General features: G+C 43.7%; 1 protein-coding gene across 4 annotated transcripts; it reads left to right on the top strand.

Annotated features, from left to right (window-relative positions):
- The first annotated feature begins 33 nt into the window (after positions 1 to 33).
- SIRT1 (sirtuin 1) lies at positions 34 to 16,013 on the top strand. 4 transcript variants are annotated; one of them, XR_008534642.2, is made up of 10 exons: positions 34 to 500; positions 2,907 to 3,023; positions 3,939 to 4,180; positions 5,441 to 5,593; positions 6,669 to 6,816; positions 9,185 to 9,264; positions 11,630 to 11,816; positions 12,537 to 13,094; positions 13,960 to 14,491; positions 14,831 to 16,013. XR_008534642.2 is itself a non-coding variant. In XM_054637016.2 (9 exons), exons 1-9 carry the CDS (start codon positions 56 to 58, stop codon positions 14,280 to 14,282), a joined length of 2,253 nt encoding a protein of 750 aa, XP_054492991.2. In that variant the 5' UTR covers positions 34 to 55; the 3' UTR covers positions 14,283 to 16,013. The 4 variants fall into 4 exon arrangements, 3 of the variants coding, with proteins under 3 accessions (XP_054492991.2, XP_054492994.2, XP_054492993.2); XM_054637016.2 differs by having other exon boundaries at positions 13,960 to 16,013; XM_054637019.2 differs by lacking the exon at positions 34 to 500 and adding an exon at positions 1,042 to 1,060 and having other exon boundaries at positions 13,960 to 16,013.
- The last annotated feature ends 383 nt before the right edge of the window (positions 16,014 to 16,396 follow it).

Here is a 16,396-nt window from a genome sequence, read left to right as displayed (position 1 = left end):
GCGGCGGGCGGGGGGGGCCGGGCGCGAGGGGGGCGGCGGCTGCGGCGGCGCCAAGATGGCGGACGGGGACGCTGCGCCGCTCCGCCCGCGCGGCCCCGCCGGCCCCGGCAGCGACAGCGCCGAGCCTGCGGCCAAACGGCACCGCCGCGGATCGGGGAGCGCCGCGCTCGCTCCGCGCCCTGACCGCGCCGCGGGGCCGCCGCCCGCGCCCGCCGCCGCCGCCGCCGTGCCCGCGGAGCCGCCGGGGGAGGTGGCGGCCGCGGCGGCCGATGGCGGCCGGGCGCCGCGGGAGGACGGCGGCGAGGCGGCGGCGGCGCCGCGGAGCGGCGCGGACGGTGGGGCCGGGCTGCGGGGCCTGCCCCGGGCGGAGCCGCCTCCGCGGCGGGACCAGGGGGAGGGCGCGGAGGCGGCGCCCGGCGAAGACGCGGCGGAGGCGGCCCCGGGCTGCGGGCGGGCGCAGTGTTCGAACGGGGCGGCCGCGGTGCCGGCCCCGCATCCCGGTGAGGACCGACCCCTCCCTTCTCCCCTCCCTCCCTCCGCTCCTCCGCGGCTCCCTCCTCCCCGCACGGCGCCGGCCCCGGGTGTCGCACGGGGCGCGGTGTCACGGCCGGGCGCGGGGAGCGCCGCGGGCCCGGCCCCGCACACGGAGCGAACCCCGGGGCCCTGCGGCTCCGCCGGCCGGGGCAGCGCCGGGCCCGGCCCGGTACGGCACGGCTTGTGCCGCACGGGGACAGCGGCTCGGCTTCAGCCCTGGAAACGGTTATTCTGCTGTGGTGCTGGCAACAAGTTATTAAAATGAGAAATGATAAGCCCGGTTTCCTTTTCCTAATCTCTGCCGTGTTAATTATTGTATTTTTGATCCTTAGAAACTTGCACGCAGGCTCAGGAGCAGCAGCCTTGACTGGTTCTTTAAAGAACTGCGAGTGACAGTCTTGGCTAAGGTTTGAGTGACTGCAGCACAAAACTAAACTATAATCTTTCTAAATTCTTTCAGACCATATTTGAAGTGTACTGGTGGGCAGCATCACTGTGAAAGTACCTCCCAGTACAAACTGTTCAGGTTTGAGTTGTGTTTTGTTGGACTTGGTAATTGTGGGGTTTTTTTAAAGCAGTGTTTTGGAAAGATTTATTAAAATGTATCAGATGCTGCATTCTGCCAGTACAGTCTTTACATTTTCTCTTGGAATGTAGTTAAAGAGACTTTATAGTAAAACTCTACTGAAACTTTTTGTCTGTGCAAAAGCAGTCCAAAAGGAACAGGTACAGAATAAACCTGGAACAACCTCAGTATTGAAATCCTCCATTGGAGCAGCTCAGAGCTAAGCCAGTGATCTCTAACCAGTGCCTTCCTTACACGAAGCCTTTTGCTCAGGTCCCCCCCGAGCCTCAGGCGTGTTTTGCTGTGCCTGGTTTAGTCCTGGCCAGCATTACGCCTGCTGTCCTTTGAGAAATACTCAGGGAGTGTTACAGTTTAAACTGTTACTTTATCCTGCTTGTATCTGTCTCTGTTTCCTAAATCCCAGGCTCTGTGGCCTGTGTGTGAGGAGCCTTTCACAATGTAAGCTTTGCTGCTTGATACAGAAGCCATGAAGGTTTCTTAAGTTAAACTTTCACCTCGCAGTTACTGATGTCTGCTAATGCACTTTTTCCTTCTTCAAAATTTTCAATATCTTCACTGACTTCATGCATAACGAGGTGGAACTGAAATGCTGTAAATAAATAGATTAATAATAGTAGTGTCTGTGAGCTCCTGTGGCCTCAGAAGAACAAGACAGCCAGAACCAACAACAAATATCTGTCACTGACCTCTTTCTTGTCTAATCAAAAATAAAGTATTTATGCCAACAAGGAGAAGGACTTGAAGAAGAACACAACCTCTGAATAAAAAATGGTGGCGTTTTGTGATGTTCTTTATTTAAGAATCAAGTGGAATAACAGCTAAAATAGTGCAGGGGCTTCTTCAGTTCTTCAGATAAGAGACTGAGAACTACATTAGGGACTCTGCTTTACAGAGCATGACTGAAATTTGTTCTTTGTTCATATCTTAGATTTTCAACAACTGAATCTACAGGTGCTGAGGCTATTTCTACTAAAGCCAGTAAAAAAGGTTGAGTTGTCTAAGTTCTAATAAGCTGCTCAGGTTGGAATGTAGATTTCCCCTTCAGTGTGAGCTCAGTAACACAAGTGCCTTGTTCTGCCCTGGGCTGGTTCATCAAGGTCTGAGATGGAGTTAGATTGAGTTTCTCTGGCTTAAGGCCATGGGCTCAGCTGAGGTGACTGGCAGCAGACCCAGCTGCAGGGGCAAATGGATGAGAGAAACTGAGTGAAGGTGGTTCAGGGGAGCATGTTCTGTGTCACAAGTGAAATACCACAAATTGTGTATGTGGTCAGCAAATACAGCTGAGCTGCAAGGTAACACCCTCACCAAATCCTGTGAATTTGTTGTAGCAAATGAGCACTTGTGGGTTTCTTTCAAAATGCTGTTAAAATGCTCTTAAAACCTAGTCAAAGATCTGTCTGCAATGGCGACCTGTTTTCATTTCACCCAGTTTTTCAATGAGCTGACTGCAGTGAGAATTGTAGGGGAAAGACATTTTTAATTATACTTTTAAAAGGTTTGGATTTTTTCTATGGTGAAATATCCATAATGCCCAACACTTCAGAGAATGAGCTTTCAACAAGGTCATCATGCAGTCCCCTGAAGCCCAGCATTGAGGTAGCAAACCCTGCAGTAAATCTACCAACAGCTTGGAAGTATATCTATAAATGTGGAGAAAAATAGACATTTTCTGTGCCTAAGTGACAAAACTGCCAATTGAGAGTGAGATTTTTGTTTTTGTGATCTGTTTGAAGATACCCCATGCCCTTGGGCTGGAGTGTAACCCCCTGCTCGTGCTGTCTTGCAGATAACTTCCTCCTCAGCGATGAAATCATAGCCAATGGCTTCCACTCCTGTGACAGTGATGAAGAAGACAGAGCCTCACATGCAAGCTCCAGTGACTGGACCCCAAGACCACGTATAGGTAGAAGCCTGGAGCATGTTCTTGGATGCTCTTTGCCTTTGAACAGTCACTTAATCCTCCCCAGTATTCAAATTATTTTTCCTATTGCAAACATATTGGCAATTAGTGCTTCTGAACAGTTTAGAGGTGTTGGCTGTATTCTGTATGTTATTTAAGGAGTTTAAAAATGAACCCCTTGAAACTTGCTGTATTTTGATTTAAATTGTCAATGTCTTATTTTTTTCTTGAATAGAAATCCTGCCACAATCCCTATTAAAAGCATACACACAGGTTCACTAAATTAGACTAATTTATGGCATATTTCTATAGCCTGCCTACTTAGTGTTAACTCTTTAAGGGACAAGAAGATGATCCCTGTATGATTTTAGGACAGTGAGCCCTCATCTCGAGTGTTTTTGGAAAGATTGATCTAATGGCTTGAGGAGGTAATGTCTGAAATAATTCATGTTAGATGACCAAAAAACCAACAAAAATCCATGGATTTCTGGGCTCTATGTGTCTGTTTAGAGTGATGGTTTATAATACCACTGGAAAGTATATGCATGTTTGTTGTTTGTTTGGTTTTGTTTGTTTTCAGCTTATTCCTGTAAATACCAAATGTTGGGAAAGTACAGATGGAGACACATTGTGAAAATCCCGTTGCACCTCTAAAAGAGGTTAACTTTGCTGGAAACTGGGATTTTTACTTGACTTTCTATGAAATCATTCATGGGTTAACATAAAATAATGATAAAATAAATAAAATGCCCAGCTCTCACTTCAGAGTTTTGACCAAAATACGGGGGGTTTGATGAATGGAGCATTAAATTGGATTAATGAAACTGTACTAGCAAGCATTAGTAAATGGAACAATAACCATGATCATCTGCAGTACCTGACTCTGTTTTAAATATCTGTGTTTTTTAATTTTCTTAGGTCCCTACACTTTTGTTCAGCAGCATCTTATGTTGGGTACAGACCCACGGACGATTCTGAAGGACCTGCTACCAGAAACCATCCCTCCACCTGAACTGGACGACATGACTCTGTGGCAAATTGTGATAAACATCCTTTCAGAGCCACCAAAGAGGAAGAAGAGGAAAGATATTAACACCATTGATGATGCTGTGAAACTTCTGCAGGAGTGCAAGAAGATCATGGTCTTGACTGGAGCTGGGGTAGGTATTGCTGCAGCGTTGGTGTGCAAATGTGAAACCAGGTTGGTTCAGTGCAGCATGCAGGGGTGGGAGCCAAGTCACTGTGCTGGGGGGAGAGTCCAGCCCACTGCAGGGACTGCAGCTTCACTGGAAATAACTCCATCTCTCTTCTCAGAACAAAATATTCTTAGACATAGAAACTTGTAAACAGCTGCTCCCATGCAAAACAGTTACAGAATGAGAACACTTTACCTGTCCAGAACTTTTTCTATCCTAGTCTTCAGACAAAGGGGATGGCTTTTGTAAACAAAATCCCAGTGGATCTCTTAAAATCCCAGATGGAGCTTGAGGGACTGGAAGAATAGGATTAGGAAAGAGTTGGGGGGCTGAGGAGGAGTATGATCAATCATAGGGACAGTTTGATCGGATTTCTGCAGACTGAATGTTACTTTCAGCACATGGTGCTTTGTGATGGTGATAAAGTTACTCACTGACTAAAGAACATTTCTGCACGGCTGCACATTTGCAGCTCAGTACCTGTGCACCAGATCATTTCTTGCTTCTGTTGTTCACGCACAGATGGTGTGACACGACTCACAGCAGATGAGTAATTCAAATCAACTTTTACAAGAGCGCTGCTACTCCCCATCCTGCTCTCTCCATACTTGCATACACCTGTTTCTCCTCCTCTTCCCATGCTATTTTGGGGTAGTCTGAGACTGGTTTCAGTCCTTAATGACTATTACAATGCTTTGATAAGCAATGTTTATCAATAAACAACTTCTATCAAAAGGGGTTTATTCTTCAGAAGTAAGAATATATATTTTTTAAAAGCAAGACTATTCTGTTACTGTGTTAGCATGTAAAAAAAATTTAAAATATCAACTACCATATCTAAGCCTGAGTTGGCAGATCAGTGAACAATTAATAATTAAATTTAATGCAATAATGCTCTAAATTTTTGTTCACATCTTACAAAACTTCCAGTGGTAAAAGCAAGTTCTGGTATCCTGTTACTACCTGTGCAGACTGTACTAAAGGGATTTTTGTCCACTTGTCAAATTTTGTTTCTGTGCCATTTCTCCTGATTGTGATTTGGGAATTGTTATATTGGACCAAAAAAAAAAAAAGAAGAAAAGAAAAATAAATACAGAGAACCCAGGCTGGTTTTGTTCTTAATGTTTCTGAGCACTGAGCATACAGAAATGTGGTTTCCCAGAACAACACTTTATGGTCCAATATGTAGTTTCACTTATTTCAGATTGCAAAAATATATTTCAGGTGTCAGTGTCTTGTGGAATACCTGACTTTAGATCCAGAGATGGCATCTATGCACGCCTTGCTGTGGACTTCCCAGACCTTCCAGATCCTCAAGCAATGTTTGATATAGAATACTTCAGAAAGGACCCCAGGCCGTTTTTTAAGTTTGCAAAGGTATGGTTTTCCAGCAGTTCTTGTCTTGGTCAGTAAAGGCAGATGACAATATTAAAATGCATAACTCTGATAAAAACTAGAAACTGCTCAGCAACATTCTCTCTCTTTTTAAAGCTTATTTTACTGTTCCTGTTGTAAGTTCATGATATAAACAACCATTTCAGATGGTTGAAAAGATCTCAGTGATATTAAACAGTATCAAAAGCAGAGATTATGTCTCTTAGATAAGAAGGAATTGTAGAAACTGTAGACATATGGAGAAACAAAAAAAAAAAACCAAACCAAATTGCATTTAGTCTTTACTTTCCTTGGGACCAAAAAGAAATCAAACCCAAGACATAAGAATTTCTATAGGACCAGTGAGAACTTGTGAAAATCAATCACCACTGGTTGTGCTCATTCTTTCTTCCATTTGCTAACAGTTCATACTACTGGTCTGTCCTGTTACAAAGATTGGAAAAGAAAACCCAGTGCATTCTTTCTCTGCTTGGCTTTCTCTGAAAGCCTTCTATCCAGATACTAACAAATTTTGATGCTCATTGTATACTTGGTTCCTTTGGGTTTTAATATTAAAAAAAACACCACCCCCACAAACAAAAACCCACCCCAAACCAAAAAACACCACAGCAAGCAAAAAAATCAACTTACTTGAAACCTGTCTACACACAGCTTTTACCAGAAAAGTCCAAATCTAACTTAGCTGATACTTTTTACTTTTCTGCTTTTCCACTCCTCCTCTTCCTTTTCTATCAGAATACATGTTTCTAGTAACAAATATTGAGGTCACTCGACACTTAACAAAGGAGAGAAAGCTTTCCTATTTCATAATTCTCAAAACCAGAAAAAGATCTGAACATTGATTTTATGCTGTGTAGAACCAAAGTCCCAGCTTGCAGGGAGCAGTTCCTCCTGCCAGGCTGAGGAGCTGAGCAGTGGGTGAGGAGCTGGATCCAGGGCAGTGGCCAAGGGCACAGGGAGGGAGCAGGGGAAGGGCTCTGGGATGGCTGGGACAGTGCCCAGCTCAGGTAAACTCTGTATCCACATCCAGTGTCTAATGTGCTGCTGAATTCCCCAGGAAATCTACCCAGGACAGTTCCAGCCATCTCTCTGTCACAAGTTCATCGCTTTGATGGATAAAGAAGGAAAACTCCTTCGCAACTACACTCAGAACATAGACACACTGGAGCAGGTGGCAGGGATCCAAAGGATAATCCAGTGCCATGGTTAGTGTGTTTACTTTCACTTATGTTCCCTGTGGGAATTCTTACTGGTGCATGTGACAGGGTAATCACTGTTGGAATTAAACTTTCTTTCCTCGAATTCCTGTCTCTTGCCAACAAATATTCTGATTTTTAAATGCTGAAGTTTTGTTTTAGGCAGCTTACATATTTAAATCAGAAGTGTTTCAAGTAGAAATAACTCCTTTCGGGAATTGAGCTTGATGAAGGGTCTGTGTGTCAGTGAAGATCCACACCCTGTTGGCACAAGCTTAGACTGTAACTTCTAAAATGCATTTGGTGCTTCTTGATCTCTCTGACAACATGACATGGAAACCAGTCTTGCCATAGGTCCCTCTCACTGCCCATTCCATTTCATTCCTCCTATGAAATGGGAGTCTGAGTGTTACCTGATTCTTTAATTAGGTTATATTCCACTGAAATCTGAAAATATCCTGACACTTCAGTGACTCCACCTCATGTATAAAACATTGAGCATTAATCACCAGTTCAGTTGAACTGAAGATCATCTTGTTACACCTTCAGTGTCATACAGATTCTGTAATTATGAAGCCTAATTAAGTGGAATTGCTTTAATTGCTTGATACACTTTCTGTTTTCAAGGGCTTGCATATGTCAAGCTGAAAGTCCAAGGATTAATTTTCAAGAAAAGTATTCAGAAAATTAGTTCTTAAATGCATCTTTGGATCATTTCGTGAACTTCAGACACATAAATCATCTAAAAGCAGCACTGGCATGTTTGTAAAGCCCATCCATCTAATTGCACCTTTGCCAGGGGCCAGACTCTCGTGGTTTCCATACCTACAAGGCTCAGCTCAGTGCAGATCTGTGGGGTGGGATTCTCCAGGCAGAGCAAGCACAGTGCTCTGAACAGAGCCCAGGCAGCACACAGCACTCTGCCAGTCAGCTCCCAGCCCCAGGGCTGGTTTCCATCTGTGCTCAGTGTGTCACACGTTTTCTTTTGGCTGCCATTTCATCTGAGGCATTTATCACAAACCCCTTACCTGGCTGGGTTTTTGCACATCACTGCTGTGCTCAAGCTCCCCATTTTTCCAGTTGCACACTGCAGGGATGGATCACAGACCATCTTTAGTGTCTGTCCTGTATAAGGTGATTCTGAATGACACAGATGCTTTAAAAGCATCTGCACTTGGAGATTTTGAGGCCTTTGAAAATTAGCAAAGGTTGTTTTGAGCCCACCAAGCTTTATCTGACCTACAGCTGCTGCTCTTTAACAAATGGTTGTTGCCTAATGATGGTGGCTGGAGAGAAACCAAAACTCTTCTGTGGGGGCTCACACTGCTCTACTTATTCTACTTTTTCCTGTGGCTGGGGCAATGGCAAGTTAATCATGAGGAGTTAAAAAAGAACCTTGCAGTGATTTGGGGAGTTCTTATGTGAACCTTCAGCCCCATCTGTCACTGCACACCTACAGTACAGTTCCTCCTATGAGAACTGTGGTGTCTGAGATGCATTCTGCTGTATTTAAAATGGCTCTTGCATTCAACCCATACATCTGAAATTAGATTGTATTCCTTGCCATTGCTGGAGCTGAGTGAGCAGAGGCTGTGGCCTGGGAATGGCTCATGCATGGCACCAAACTTCTGCTGGTGAACAATAATTCACATTATGGAGTTGCAGAGAAGTGCAGCAGATGCCTCTGAGTTGGGTCTGTGAGCCTGGCAGACATCCCTAACGTGCTGTAAGAAGCTCTGAATTATTACAATCAGCTAATTAGAATGAGCCAATAACTGTCACACCTCCCATAGTCCTTGGAATCCCTCACTCTGGGGAGCTGCAGTGCTGAGCAAGGTTTCAGAAGCTGTGCTGTTTGCAGGCCTGCAGTGATCAGCAGAGCTGAGCTGCCAGTTGCTCATAAATGATCTGCTCCAGGTTTTTCTGTGCTTTCACTCTCTTTGTCTTACCCAGATACAATACCCTGAAAGCATATTGTCTTTTCTAATGCATTTCCTCAGTTATTCTGTGCTCTGTGGGTTCCTGTGCTGCTGATGCTGTGCAGCACCACTGCTGTGTAACAAGAAGGGCAATTTCTGTTCTCTGCTCCTTGTCTGTGCTTGCACAGCTCAGGGGAAAGAGAGGACACAGAATCATTTGTGTTGGCATGCATGTGGTACATGGCTACTCCTAAAACAAGATTTCTGCTGACTAACACCTAGAACAGCAACAACTTCTAGTATTACAAGGATCTCCTCTTAATTTTACATTACCTTTTTTAATGCCTGATTTCTGTAGCACTGCAACATAACAGCCTTTTTGTCAAAACAGCTTGGGCTTAAGACCAAATCTGAATCACTAAAAATCCTGATGCTACCATTCGGGTTTTTCCCCTCAGGTTCCTTTGCAACAGCTTCCTGCCTGATCTGTAAATACAAAGTTGATTGTGAAGTTGTTCGAGGAGATATTTTCAATCAGGTAAAAAATCTACTTTAACTCACTGCAGCTTTCTAATAAGTAATTAACTCAAAAACACCCCACACCAAACCCTGAACCATCATACTGGGATTGCTTACAAGATCTGCTTTTAAAAGCCTCCATATCTCTGCATGTATTTCAAAGAAGTGCCTCTCTGTATTTTAGTATTTCCTCTGGTATTTAGAAGTATACTCAAATACCCTACTGCAAAAATTCGGTAATGGCAAAAATCAGAACAAAACCTTGAGTCCATTTGTAATGGCTCCTCTGATAAAAAGTAGAGGTTTAATGGTAAGCAAAAAGCTGGATTTATACCTAGTTTGTGTTGATCTGAACTTATAGTCACACTGAGAAAGCCTTTTATAACACTGGATGCTCTTTGAGCATTTTCCTTTATTAAAAATGTGTTTCAAACAGCAGCTGATACATGGAGAAATTGCTAACCACAGAGCAGGCTAGAGCAAGGATCAAATGGGGTGTTGGTGTTCCTAGGACTCCTGAACTATTCCATGTTCCAAACTCCCCATGTCTGGGTGTCAAGTGACCTGGGAGCAAGGCAGGAGTTGGTTCTGCTCTGTCAGAGCAGAGGAACCTTTGACCTGGAGAGACCCTCTCTGCCTTTGCTCTTCTTCCCCTTCTTTTGAAGGAACAGAGGAGATGATTCTGTGATCAAAATGATCTTGTTTATGCAAATGAAAGGGGACTCTCCACAGGCTCATTGGTTTTTTTGATAAATGCTTCAGAGTCCACAGTTGCAACTTTAGATGAGAAATATGGAAGGGATGTAAATCCTTCAGGCATTACATTTGAAATGGAATTCATTGAAAGCCTTTCAGAAGAGATGTTTGAGTTAAAGCTTTAAGAAATGTGAATCTCATAAGCCTGAAGCCTTGTAACACTGAATTACTGAATGTGAAATTTGGTTTACTCTGCTATTAAGAATAGTATTTTTAAGAACATCCTACAGATATTTTTTGCTCCTTTACCTCCAGAGCCAGCTGGCTGGAGTTAGATTTTCTCTTTCTAATATATAAAGATCTGAGGGGAAAGTTCAAGACTCATTTTAGCCATCTGCTCCTTTTTGGGGAGTCCTGTAGGTGGTTTCCCTTGACTGTGGGATTATTGAGTGCTTTTTTGCTTGGGTGCAGGGTGAAGGTTTCCACCACACCAGTTCCTAGCTCTTGTGCCAAATTCTTCTTATCCCACAAGGCATCCATCCCAAAAGGCTTTTTTTTGTTCAAACACTTGAATTTTTGGGAAAGATCATTTGACACTAGAGGAAGACCTTCTACTTGTGATATTTTCTAATTTGGAGAGTATTGTCTTCTGTCCCACTGCAGGCATCCATAAAATTAATTCTTTCATTTAAACTTTCAACATTCTATATTATTTTTTCTGCAGCTGTTCTCTGTTTAGTAGGGACTTGTTATGCATTTAAATGTCAGTTTTCAGGTATTTTTCTATTCCAATAAGTAATGTACATATCTTTTCACCTTTCTAGCTCTAATTTGTAGCTTGTGATGGTTTCTGTATGATTGCAGCTCCTTGGATTTATTGTGAAGTCTTATATTTTAGCACTACAGCTGAAAAAACTTGTACTATTAGAAGGAAATTGCTCAGTATTGTCTGTAGATCTTTCACTCACCTTCTTGCTTTTCTTCTCTCTTAAAAAGTCTTTAGATAGGGAAGAATTGAAAGAGGTCCCAAAGATCAGAAAACTCCCTGGCTCAGGAAAAAAGGGAATCTACTTCTCCACAAATCTAACTAGTGGCCACTTTGGTTAGTGAAGCAGGATTCTCCTCTGTTTCTGAGGAATTAGAAAAGTTTAAAATGGAGACCAAGCAAGTTCTGGCCTCTGTTCTTGTCCTGGATTCTCTTAGCCAGCTGCCTGCCACAGTGCCCTGTACCTTTGTGGGTGCAACACCTGTAACCTTTTGGAGGAGAAACTCCTGCTGTGGCACATGTGGTGTTTCAGAGGGCAGCCCTGCAGTAACAGGGGTTGTGGCACACGTGGGTGTTTCAGAGGGCAGCCCTGCAGGCAGTACAGGGGCTGGGAGGTGTCAGTGTTTCAGAGGGCAGCCCTGCAGTAACAGGGGTTGTGGCACATGTGAGTGTTTCAGAGGGCAGCCCTGCAGGCAGTAACAGGGGCTGGGAGGTGTCAGTGTTTCAGAGGGCAGCCCTGCAGGCAGTAACAGGGGCTGTGGCACATGTGAGTGTTTCAGAGGGCAGCCCTGCAGGCAGTAACAGGGGCTGTGGCACACGTGGGTGTTTCAGAGGGCAGCCCTGCAGGCAGTAACAGGGGCTGTGGCACACGTGGGTGTTTCAGAGGGCAGCCCTGCAGGCAGTAACTGGCTGCTGTGTGCAGGTGGTGCCCCGCTGTCCCCGCTGTCCCCCCGAGGAGCCGCTGGCCATCATGAAGCCGGACATTGTGTTCTTTGGGGAGAACCTGCCTGAGCAGTTCCACCGTGCCATGAAGTACGACAAAAATGAAGTGGATCTCCTCATTGTCATTGGGTCTTCACTCAAAGTAAGACCAGTAGCATTGATCCCAAGTAAGTGACTGTCTCTGGTAATATTTTCTTTACAAATTTTGGATCAGAAGTGGGATTCTCAGTTAACCAACTCCAAGCTCTTAGAAACATCTTTGGCTCAATTCAGTGAGCACCACTAAATTGTAAGACGAAAGCTTACCTATATAAAGCTGAAATGCAAAATTGAGAAGGTAACAAATTCTAAATGCTTTTTCTACACTCCAGGTAGATCTCAAGGTAATTAAATTATTATCTGAAAAACTGCTCTCTCAAAGCTGAATGACTCCATTCTAAGATTCATTTCTCTCCGTGCTTGCGAAATGCTTGAGAAACGCTTCAAGGCTTTAGAAAGGAAGCATCTCAAAAGCAGTAATTCCTCATGTGCACTTAGGTACATAAAACAGATGCACAAAATCAACATAATTTGAAGATATTATAGTACTAATTTTAGTCTTTAATATTACTGTAGCCAGTATTTCTGTGCATATGTTTCTCAGTGATTGAGAAATGCTTTTAACTGGAAAAAATGGGGGGGAAAATCCCATCTAAGCAGGCTACAGTAGGCACAGCATCTCAAACTACCGTTGTTAAATTTGGGACTGGCTTGCCTTCTTCCTGACCTGGCTGTTTTTTTGTCTTGGTTCAAGTGAAGGCATGAAGAGAAGCCTGAACTTTCTCAGTCGGTCTGTGCTGGAAGTCAAACCCCAGTGACTACCTTTGAATTCTCTTTTCCATCTATAGGTTCCATCCCCCATGAAGTGCCTCAGATCTTAATTAATAGGGAACCTTTGCCTCATCTACACTTTGACGTGGAGCTTCTCGGAGACTGTGATGTTATTATTAATGAATTGTGTCAGAGGTTGGGTAGTGAATACACAAAACTTTGCTACAACTCGGTCAAACTCTCGGAAATCACAGAGAAGCCTCCACGGCCGCACAAGGAGCTGGAAGCGCTCTCGGCTGAGCTCCCACCAACCCCTCTGAACATTTCAGAAGGCTCCAGCTCACCAGGAAGGATGAGCCCACCCGATACTGCCGTGGTGTCACAACACCCACCTGAATGTAAGCTAGAAAACTGTGAGCCTGCCTCTGAAACTAAAGGGACCTGCTCAGAGGAGACACTTCAGGACACACAGGTGTCATCAGAAAACCCTGAAAATCCTGCTAGTGAGCTAATGAACTCTGAAACAATGAAGGAAAATGGATCTAATGATGGAGAAAATAAAGAAAAGAGTGAAATATTGAAGAAGTGTTGGGTAAACAGGTCTGCAAAAGAACAGATTAGCAAAAGGCTGGATGGTAAGTGTTAATGCTTTTCAGTATTTTACTTCCTTTTGGCTGATACATTTATGCTAGACTTACTTTAAAGTGATAAAAAGTTACTCTTGAGACAGTGGGTTTGGTGGCTATTTTTGTTCAGACAAGGGTCTACATAACTCTCATTGAACCATTTATTCCTTTTGGAGAAGCCAGTAGGAAATACTTTTTGTATTTCATAATAGGTTTAAAAATCAGTGATTACATACTCACCTAAAAGATTAAAGTTTAGGAGGTTGAAGGTAGGTATCAAAAAATAAATCCCTTCGTAACATTTTCAAATGCATTTTCAGAAAAGTTGGTTTGGTCCTGAGGTGTTCAGAAGCTGGTCACAGTAGAGCATGATTTGGTATTGCAGTAGAGCTGGAAGACAAAGTAATGACAGGACTTAAAAATCTCACAGCTGGAGTGAGGCACGTTTTTAAGGAAAGTTTAGACTTTCCAAGGAAGCCCTCCAGTGTGCAGTCTTGTAACTGATGTAAGGAGTCAAGAATTAAAGTGCAATTTTCTAGAGGAAAGGCTGGGTTTAGACTTTGATACTCCATGCAGGGGCTCCTGTTCTGTCGTAGGTAGAGGAAGTCTAGCTGGGAATGTGTTCCCGTAAAACAGCTGCTGTACAATCAGCATAAATTCTCTTTGGTGCCAGAGGGAGGGGGAGGAGGAACACTGAGTTTCCAGTGAAGCATTTCTTCTGTCCTTCGTAATAAATACACACACATGGGCATAAATGCCTTTTCATGTCATCTGCTTTGTCAGTTGTCACTGTTGAAAACAGATCTATGCAGGCACCTTTTAGCCACAAGCTTTTGTATCCAGCATGTCCCTGAGTGTTCACATTCTGTTGCAGGTTCCCAGTATCTGTTCCTGCCACCCAACCGCTACATCTTCCACGGTGCTGAGGTGTACTCGGATTCCGAGGACGACATCATCTCCTCCAGCTCCTGCGGCAGCAGCAGCGAGAGCGGCTCGTGCCGCAGCCAGAGCTTGGACGTGGAGGATGAGAGTGAGATGGAGGAGTTTTACAATGGCATAGAGGATGAGGATGCTCCCGAGCGGGAAGAGGAGCCTGGATTCGGGGAGGATGGAGCCGAGCAGGAGGAGTTGACAGCTGAGGAATCAGCTGAGACCAGCGAAGCTGCAGGGATGGAGCATCCGAGCAACGCGCTGTGAAGTGATCGCTGACTGGTTACAGGAACTTCCCACCAGCAATAGGAGCTTTGGCATGTCAGAATGAATGTTTACGTCTGAATTTAGAGCAACAAAACCATAAGGATGTAGTGTTTATAAATAACTAAAACAGATTTTCATGCTTAGTTTTTTACCTTTTTCAATAAAAATCTATTACTGCGCACTCAACACTAACTCATCTTTTTTTTAAGGTACTAGGATTATCTAAACAACTGTCACTATGTTCACTTTTAAGTTCATCTGTCTGATCAGGCATCCATGTATATAATACATATTTTTGCTTAATAAATTTCAGCTTATATTATTTTTAAACAGTTTTGAAAAAGCCATTGGAATGTTAAACTAATATAAAGGGAACAGCTAATTTAGACCAAAGAATGGTATTTTCACACCTCTTGCTTTGTAACACTTTGGTTTATTTAAAATCTTCTTACGCTTCTGCTAAACCTTTCATTCACGCCTAGTCTGTCATTAAACACTGGCATTTTCTAAGACCTACTGTGGCAGCTAATTTTTTTTTGCTTTAACAGTTCCTTTGTATGTTTGAGACAAACCTAATTGCAAGCAGATAGCGAGATGGAAACAAGACAGCAGCACTTGAGGAATCCAATGGTTTTTTGATTGATCAAGAAGTGCTGTGAAAATGCTGAGGTTGCTGAGTGTTTGACTTCCTGTGGACATGAAACGTTGTTGACATTGGCTCCCTAGCAGTGAGAATCCAGCATTTTAAACAGAAAGGATCCCCCCAGTCAGAGGCTGTCACGCTGGACCCAGCGGCCACATCTAGAGCAGATTGCTTTATAAATAGCATTTGAGGAATTGCCAAGGCTCCAGTGTGGAACAGAGTTGAGAAGAGTGTTCCTCCCAGTGTGAGAAGGCGCAGCAATGAAGCTCTTCCTCTGCTCACGGATGCACCAAGCCCAGGAGAGACTGACTCCAGTGGTGGGAGTCTCTGTTTATGCTGCCAAGGAGCTCCACGTGGATTAATCCCTGCTGGCCTGAGCTCCTGACTGAGCTGGGAAATCTCCTCCAGCTGCCAGCTCCACCCTGGACACGACAGCAAAGCGGCTTCTCCCACTCTGCTCTCTCAAGTGCGAGGCTGCCTTAAAACTGGATGTTGCAAATGTTCAAGTGCAGATTGTTTCCAAGCCTTTAGAACTATTTTGTACAATTGCACAGTGCAGTAGTCAGTGAAACAGCATTTTTCTATAAACCACTTTTTCAACATTGGCCCAAATGAACTCAACGATGTAGATTATTCATATATTTTGCTTTAATATTTATTACATTTTGGAAGATGTATAGTAGCTGTTCTTTGAACATAAACCAACAGTTAATAAATATTTAAGAACAGCCTCCTGTATTCATCGGGAAATGTTGGCATGTCGTCTCATTGTCCAAATTTAACACAGCTCTTATTTGGCTACATTAAAGAATGCAATATGTTTAGTTTTCACTTGCATGTCACAATGTATTAGTTTGTGCTATAGGAGATATTTTAAATTGAAATACTTTGTTTTAAATTATTTTTACAGTGAGGATTGGTTTCTGCTCTTTTATATTGTATATAGTGTCTTTTATGTAATCTACTGGCATATGTTTTGTAGAAGACTGTTTAAAATGACTGGCTATCTTCCTGCAACTTTTGAAATACAAAACCAGTGTTTTATACTCGTACACTCTGTTCTAAAGTCTATTAAAATTGTCATTTGATTTCTGGTTTCCATTAATTTCTAGCTATACCTTACAAACTTACCAAAGATGCCCTATAAAGTCAAGGTGTACCCTGGCTAATGGAAGGCATCACACTTGGAATGGCTTTTTTCCACCTGCCCCTGGCAAAGCCTGCATGCAGCTGCCCTGGTCTGTTCTGGGTTTGTCCTGTGGCTCCCTGGGGGCTGCAGCTGTGCTGAGCACACCCCAGACAGCAACAGATCCCTTCCAGTGGCCCTCAGGGCCAGTTTAATCAGCTTCCCACTGTGTAACACCTCACTGCTGGATGATTCCTCTGCACTTCTGAACCACCACCTCTCAAACAGAAATTGATTTGTATTGGCAGAAAAAAACCCAGAGGTGATAAAACTCACACACAAACT

The sequence above is a fragment of the Agelaius phoeniceus genome, chromosome 9 (genome assembly GCF_051311805.1).
Source record: "Agelaius phoeniceus isolate bAgePho1 chromosome 9, bAgePho1.hap1, whole genome shotgun sequence".
NCBI classification, from domain to species: domain Eukaryota; kingdom Metazoa; phylum Chordata; class Aves; order Passeriformes; family Icteridae; genus Agelaius; species Agelaius phoeniceus.
Note: the sequence above shows the minus strand (reverse complement) of the source record. Positions and strands in the feature narration are given on the sequence as shown.

Coding starts and splice junctions, on each gene's coding strand:
- SIRT1 (XM_054637016.2), top strand. CDS start 56: ATGGCGGACGGGGACGCTGCGCCGCTCCGCCCGCGCGGCCCCGCCGGC. Junction 6,817..9,184: donor AAGGATAATCCAGTGCCATG/GTTAGTGTGTTT, acceptor TTTTCCCCTCAG/GTTCCTTTGCAACAGCTTCC. Junction 13,095..13,959: donor GATTAGCAAAAGGCTGGATG/GTAAGTGTTAAT, acceptor ATTCTGTTGCAG/GTTCCCAGTATCTGTTCCTG.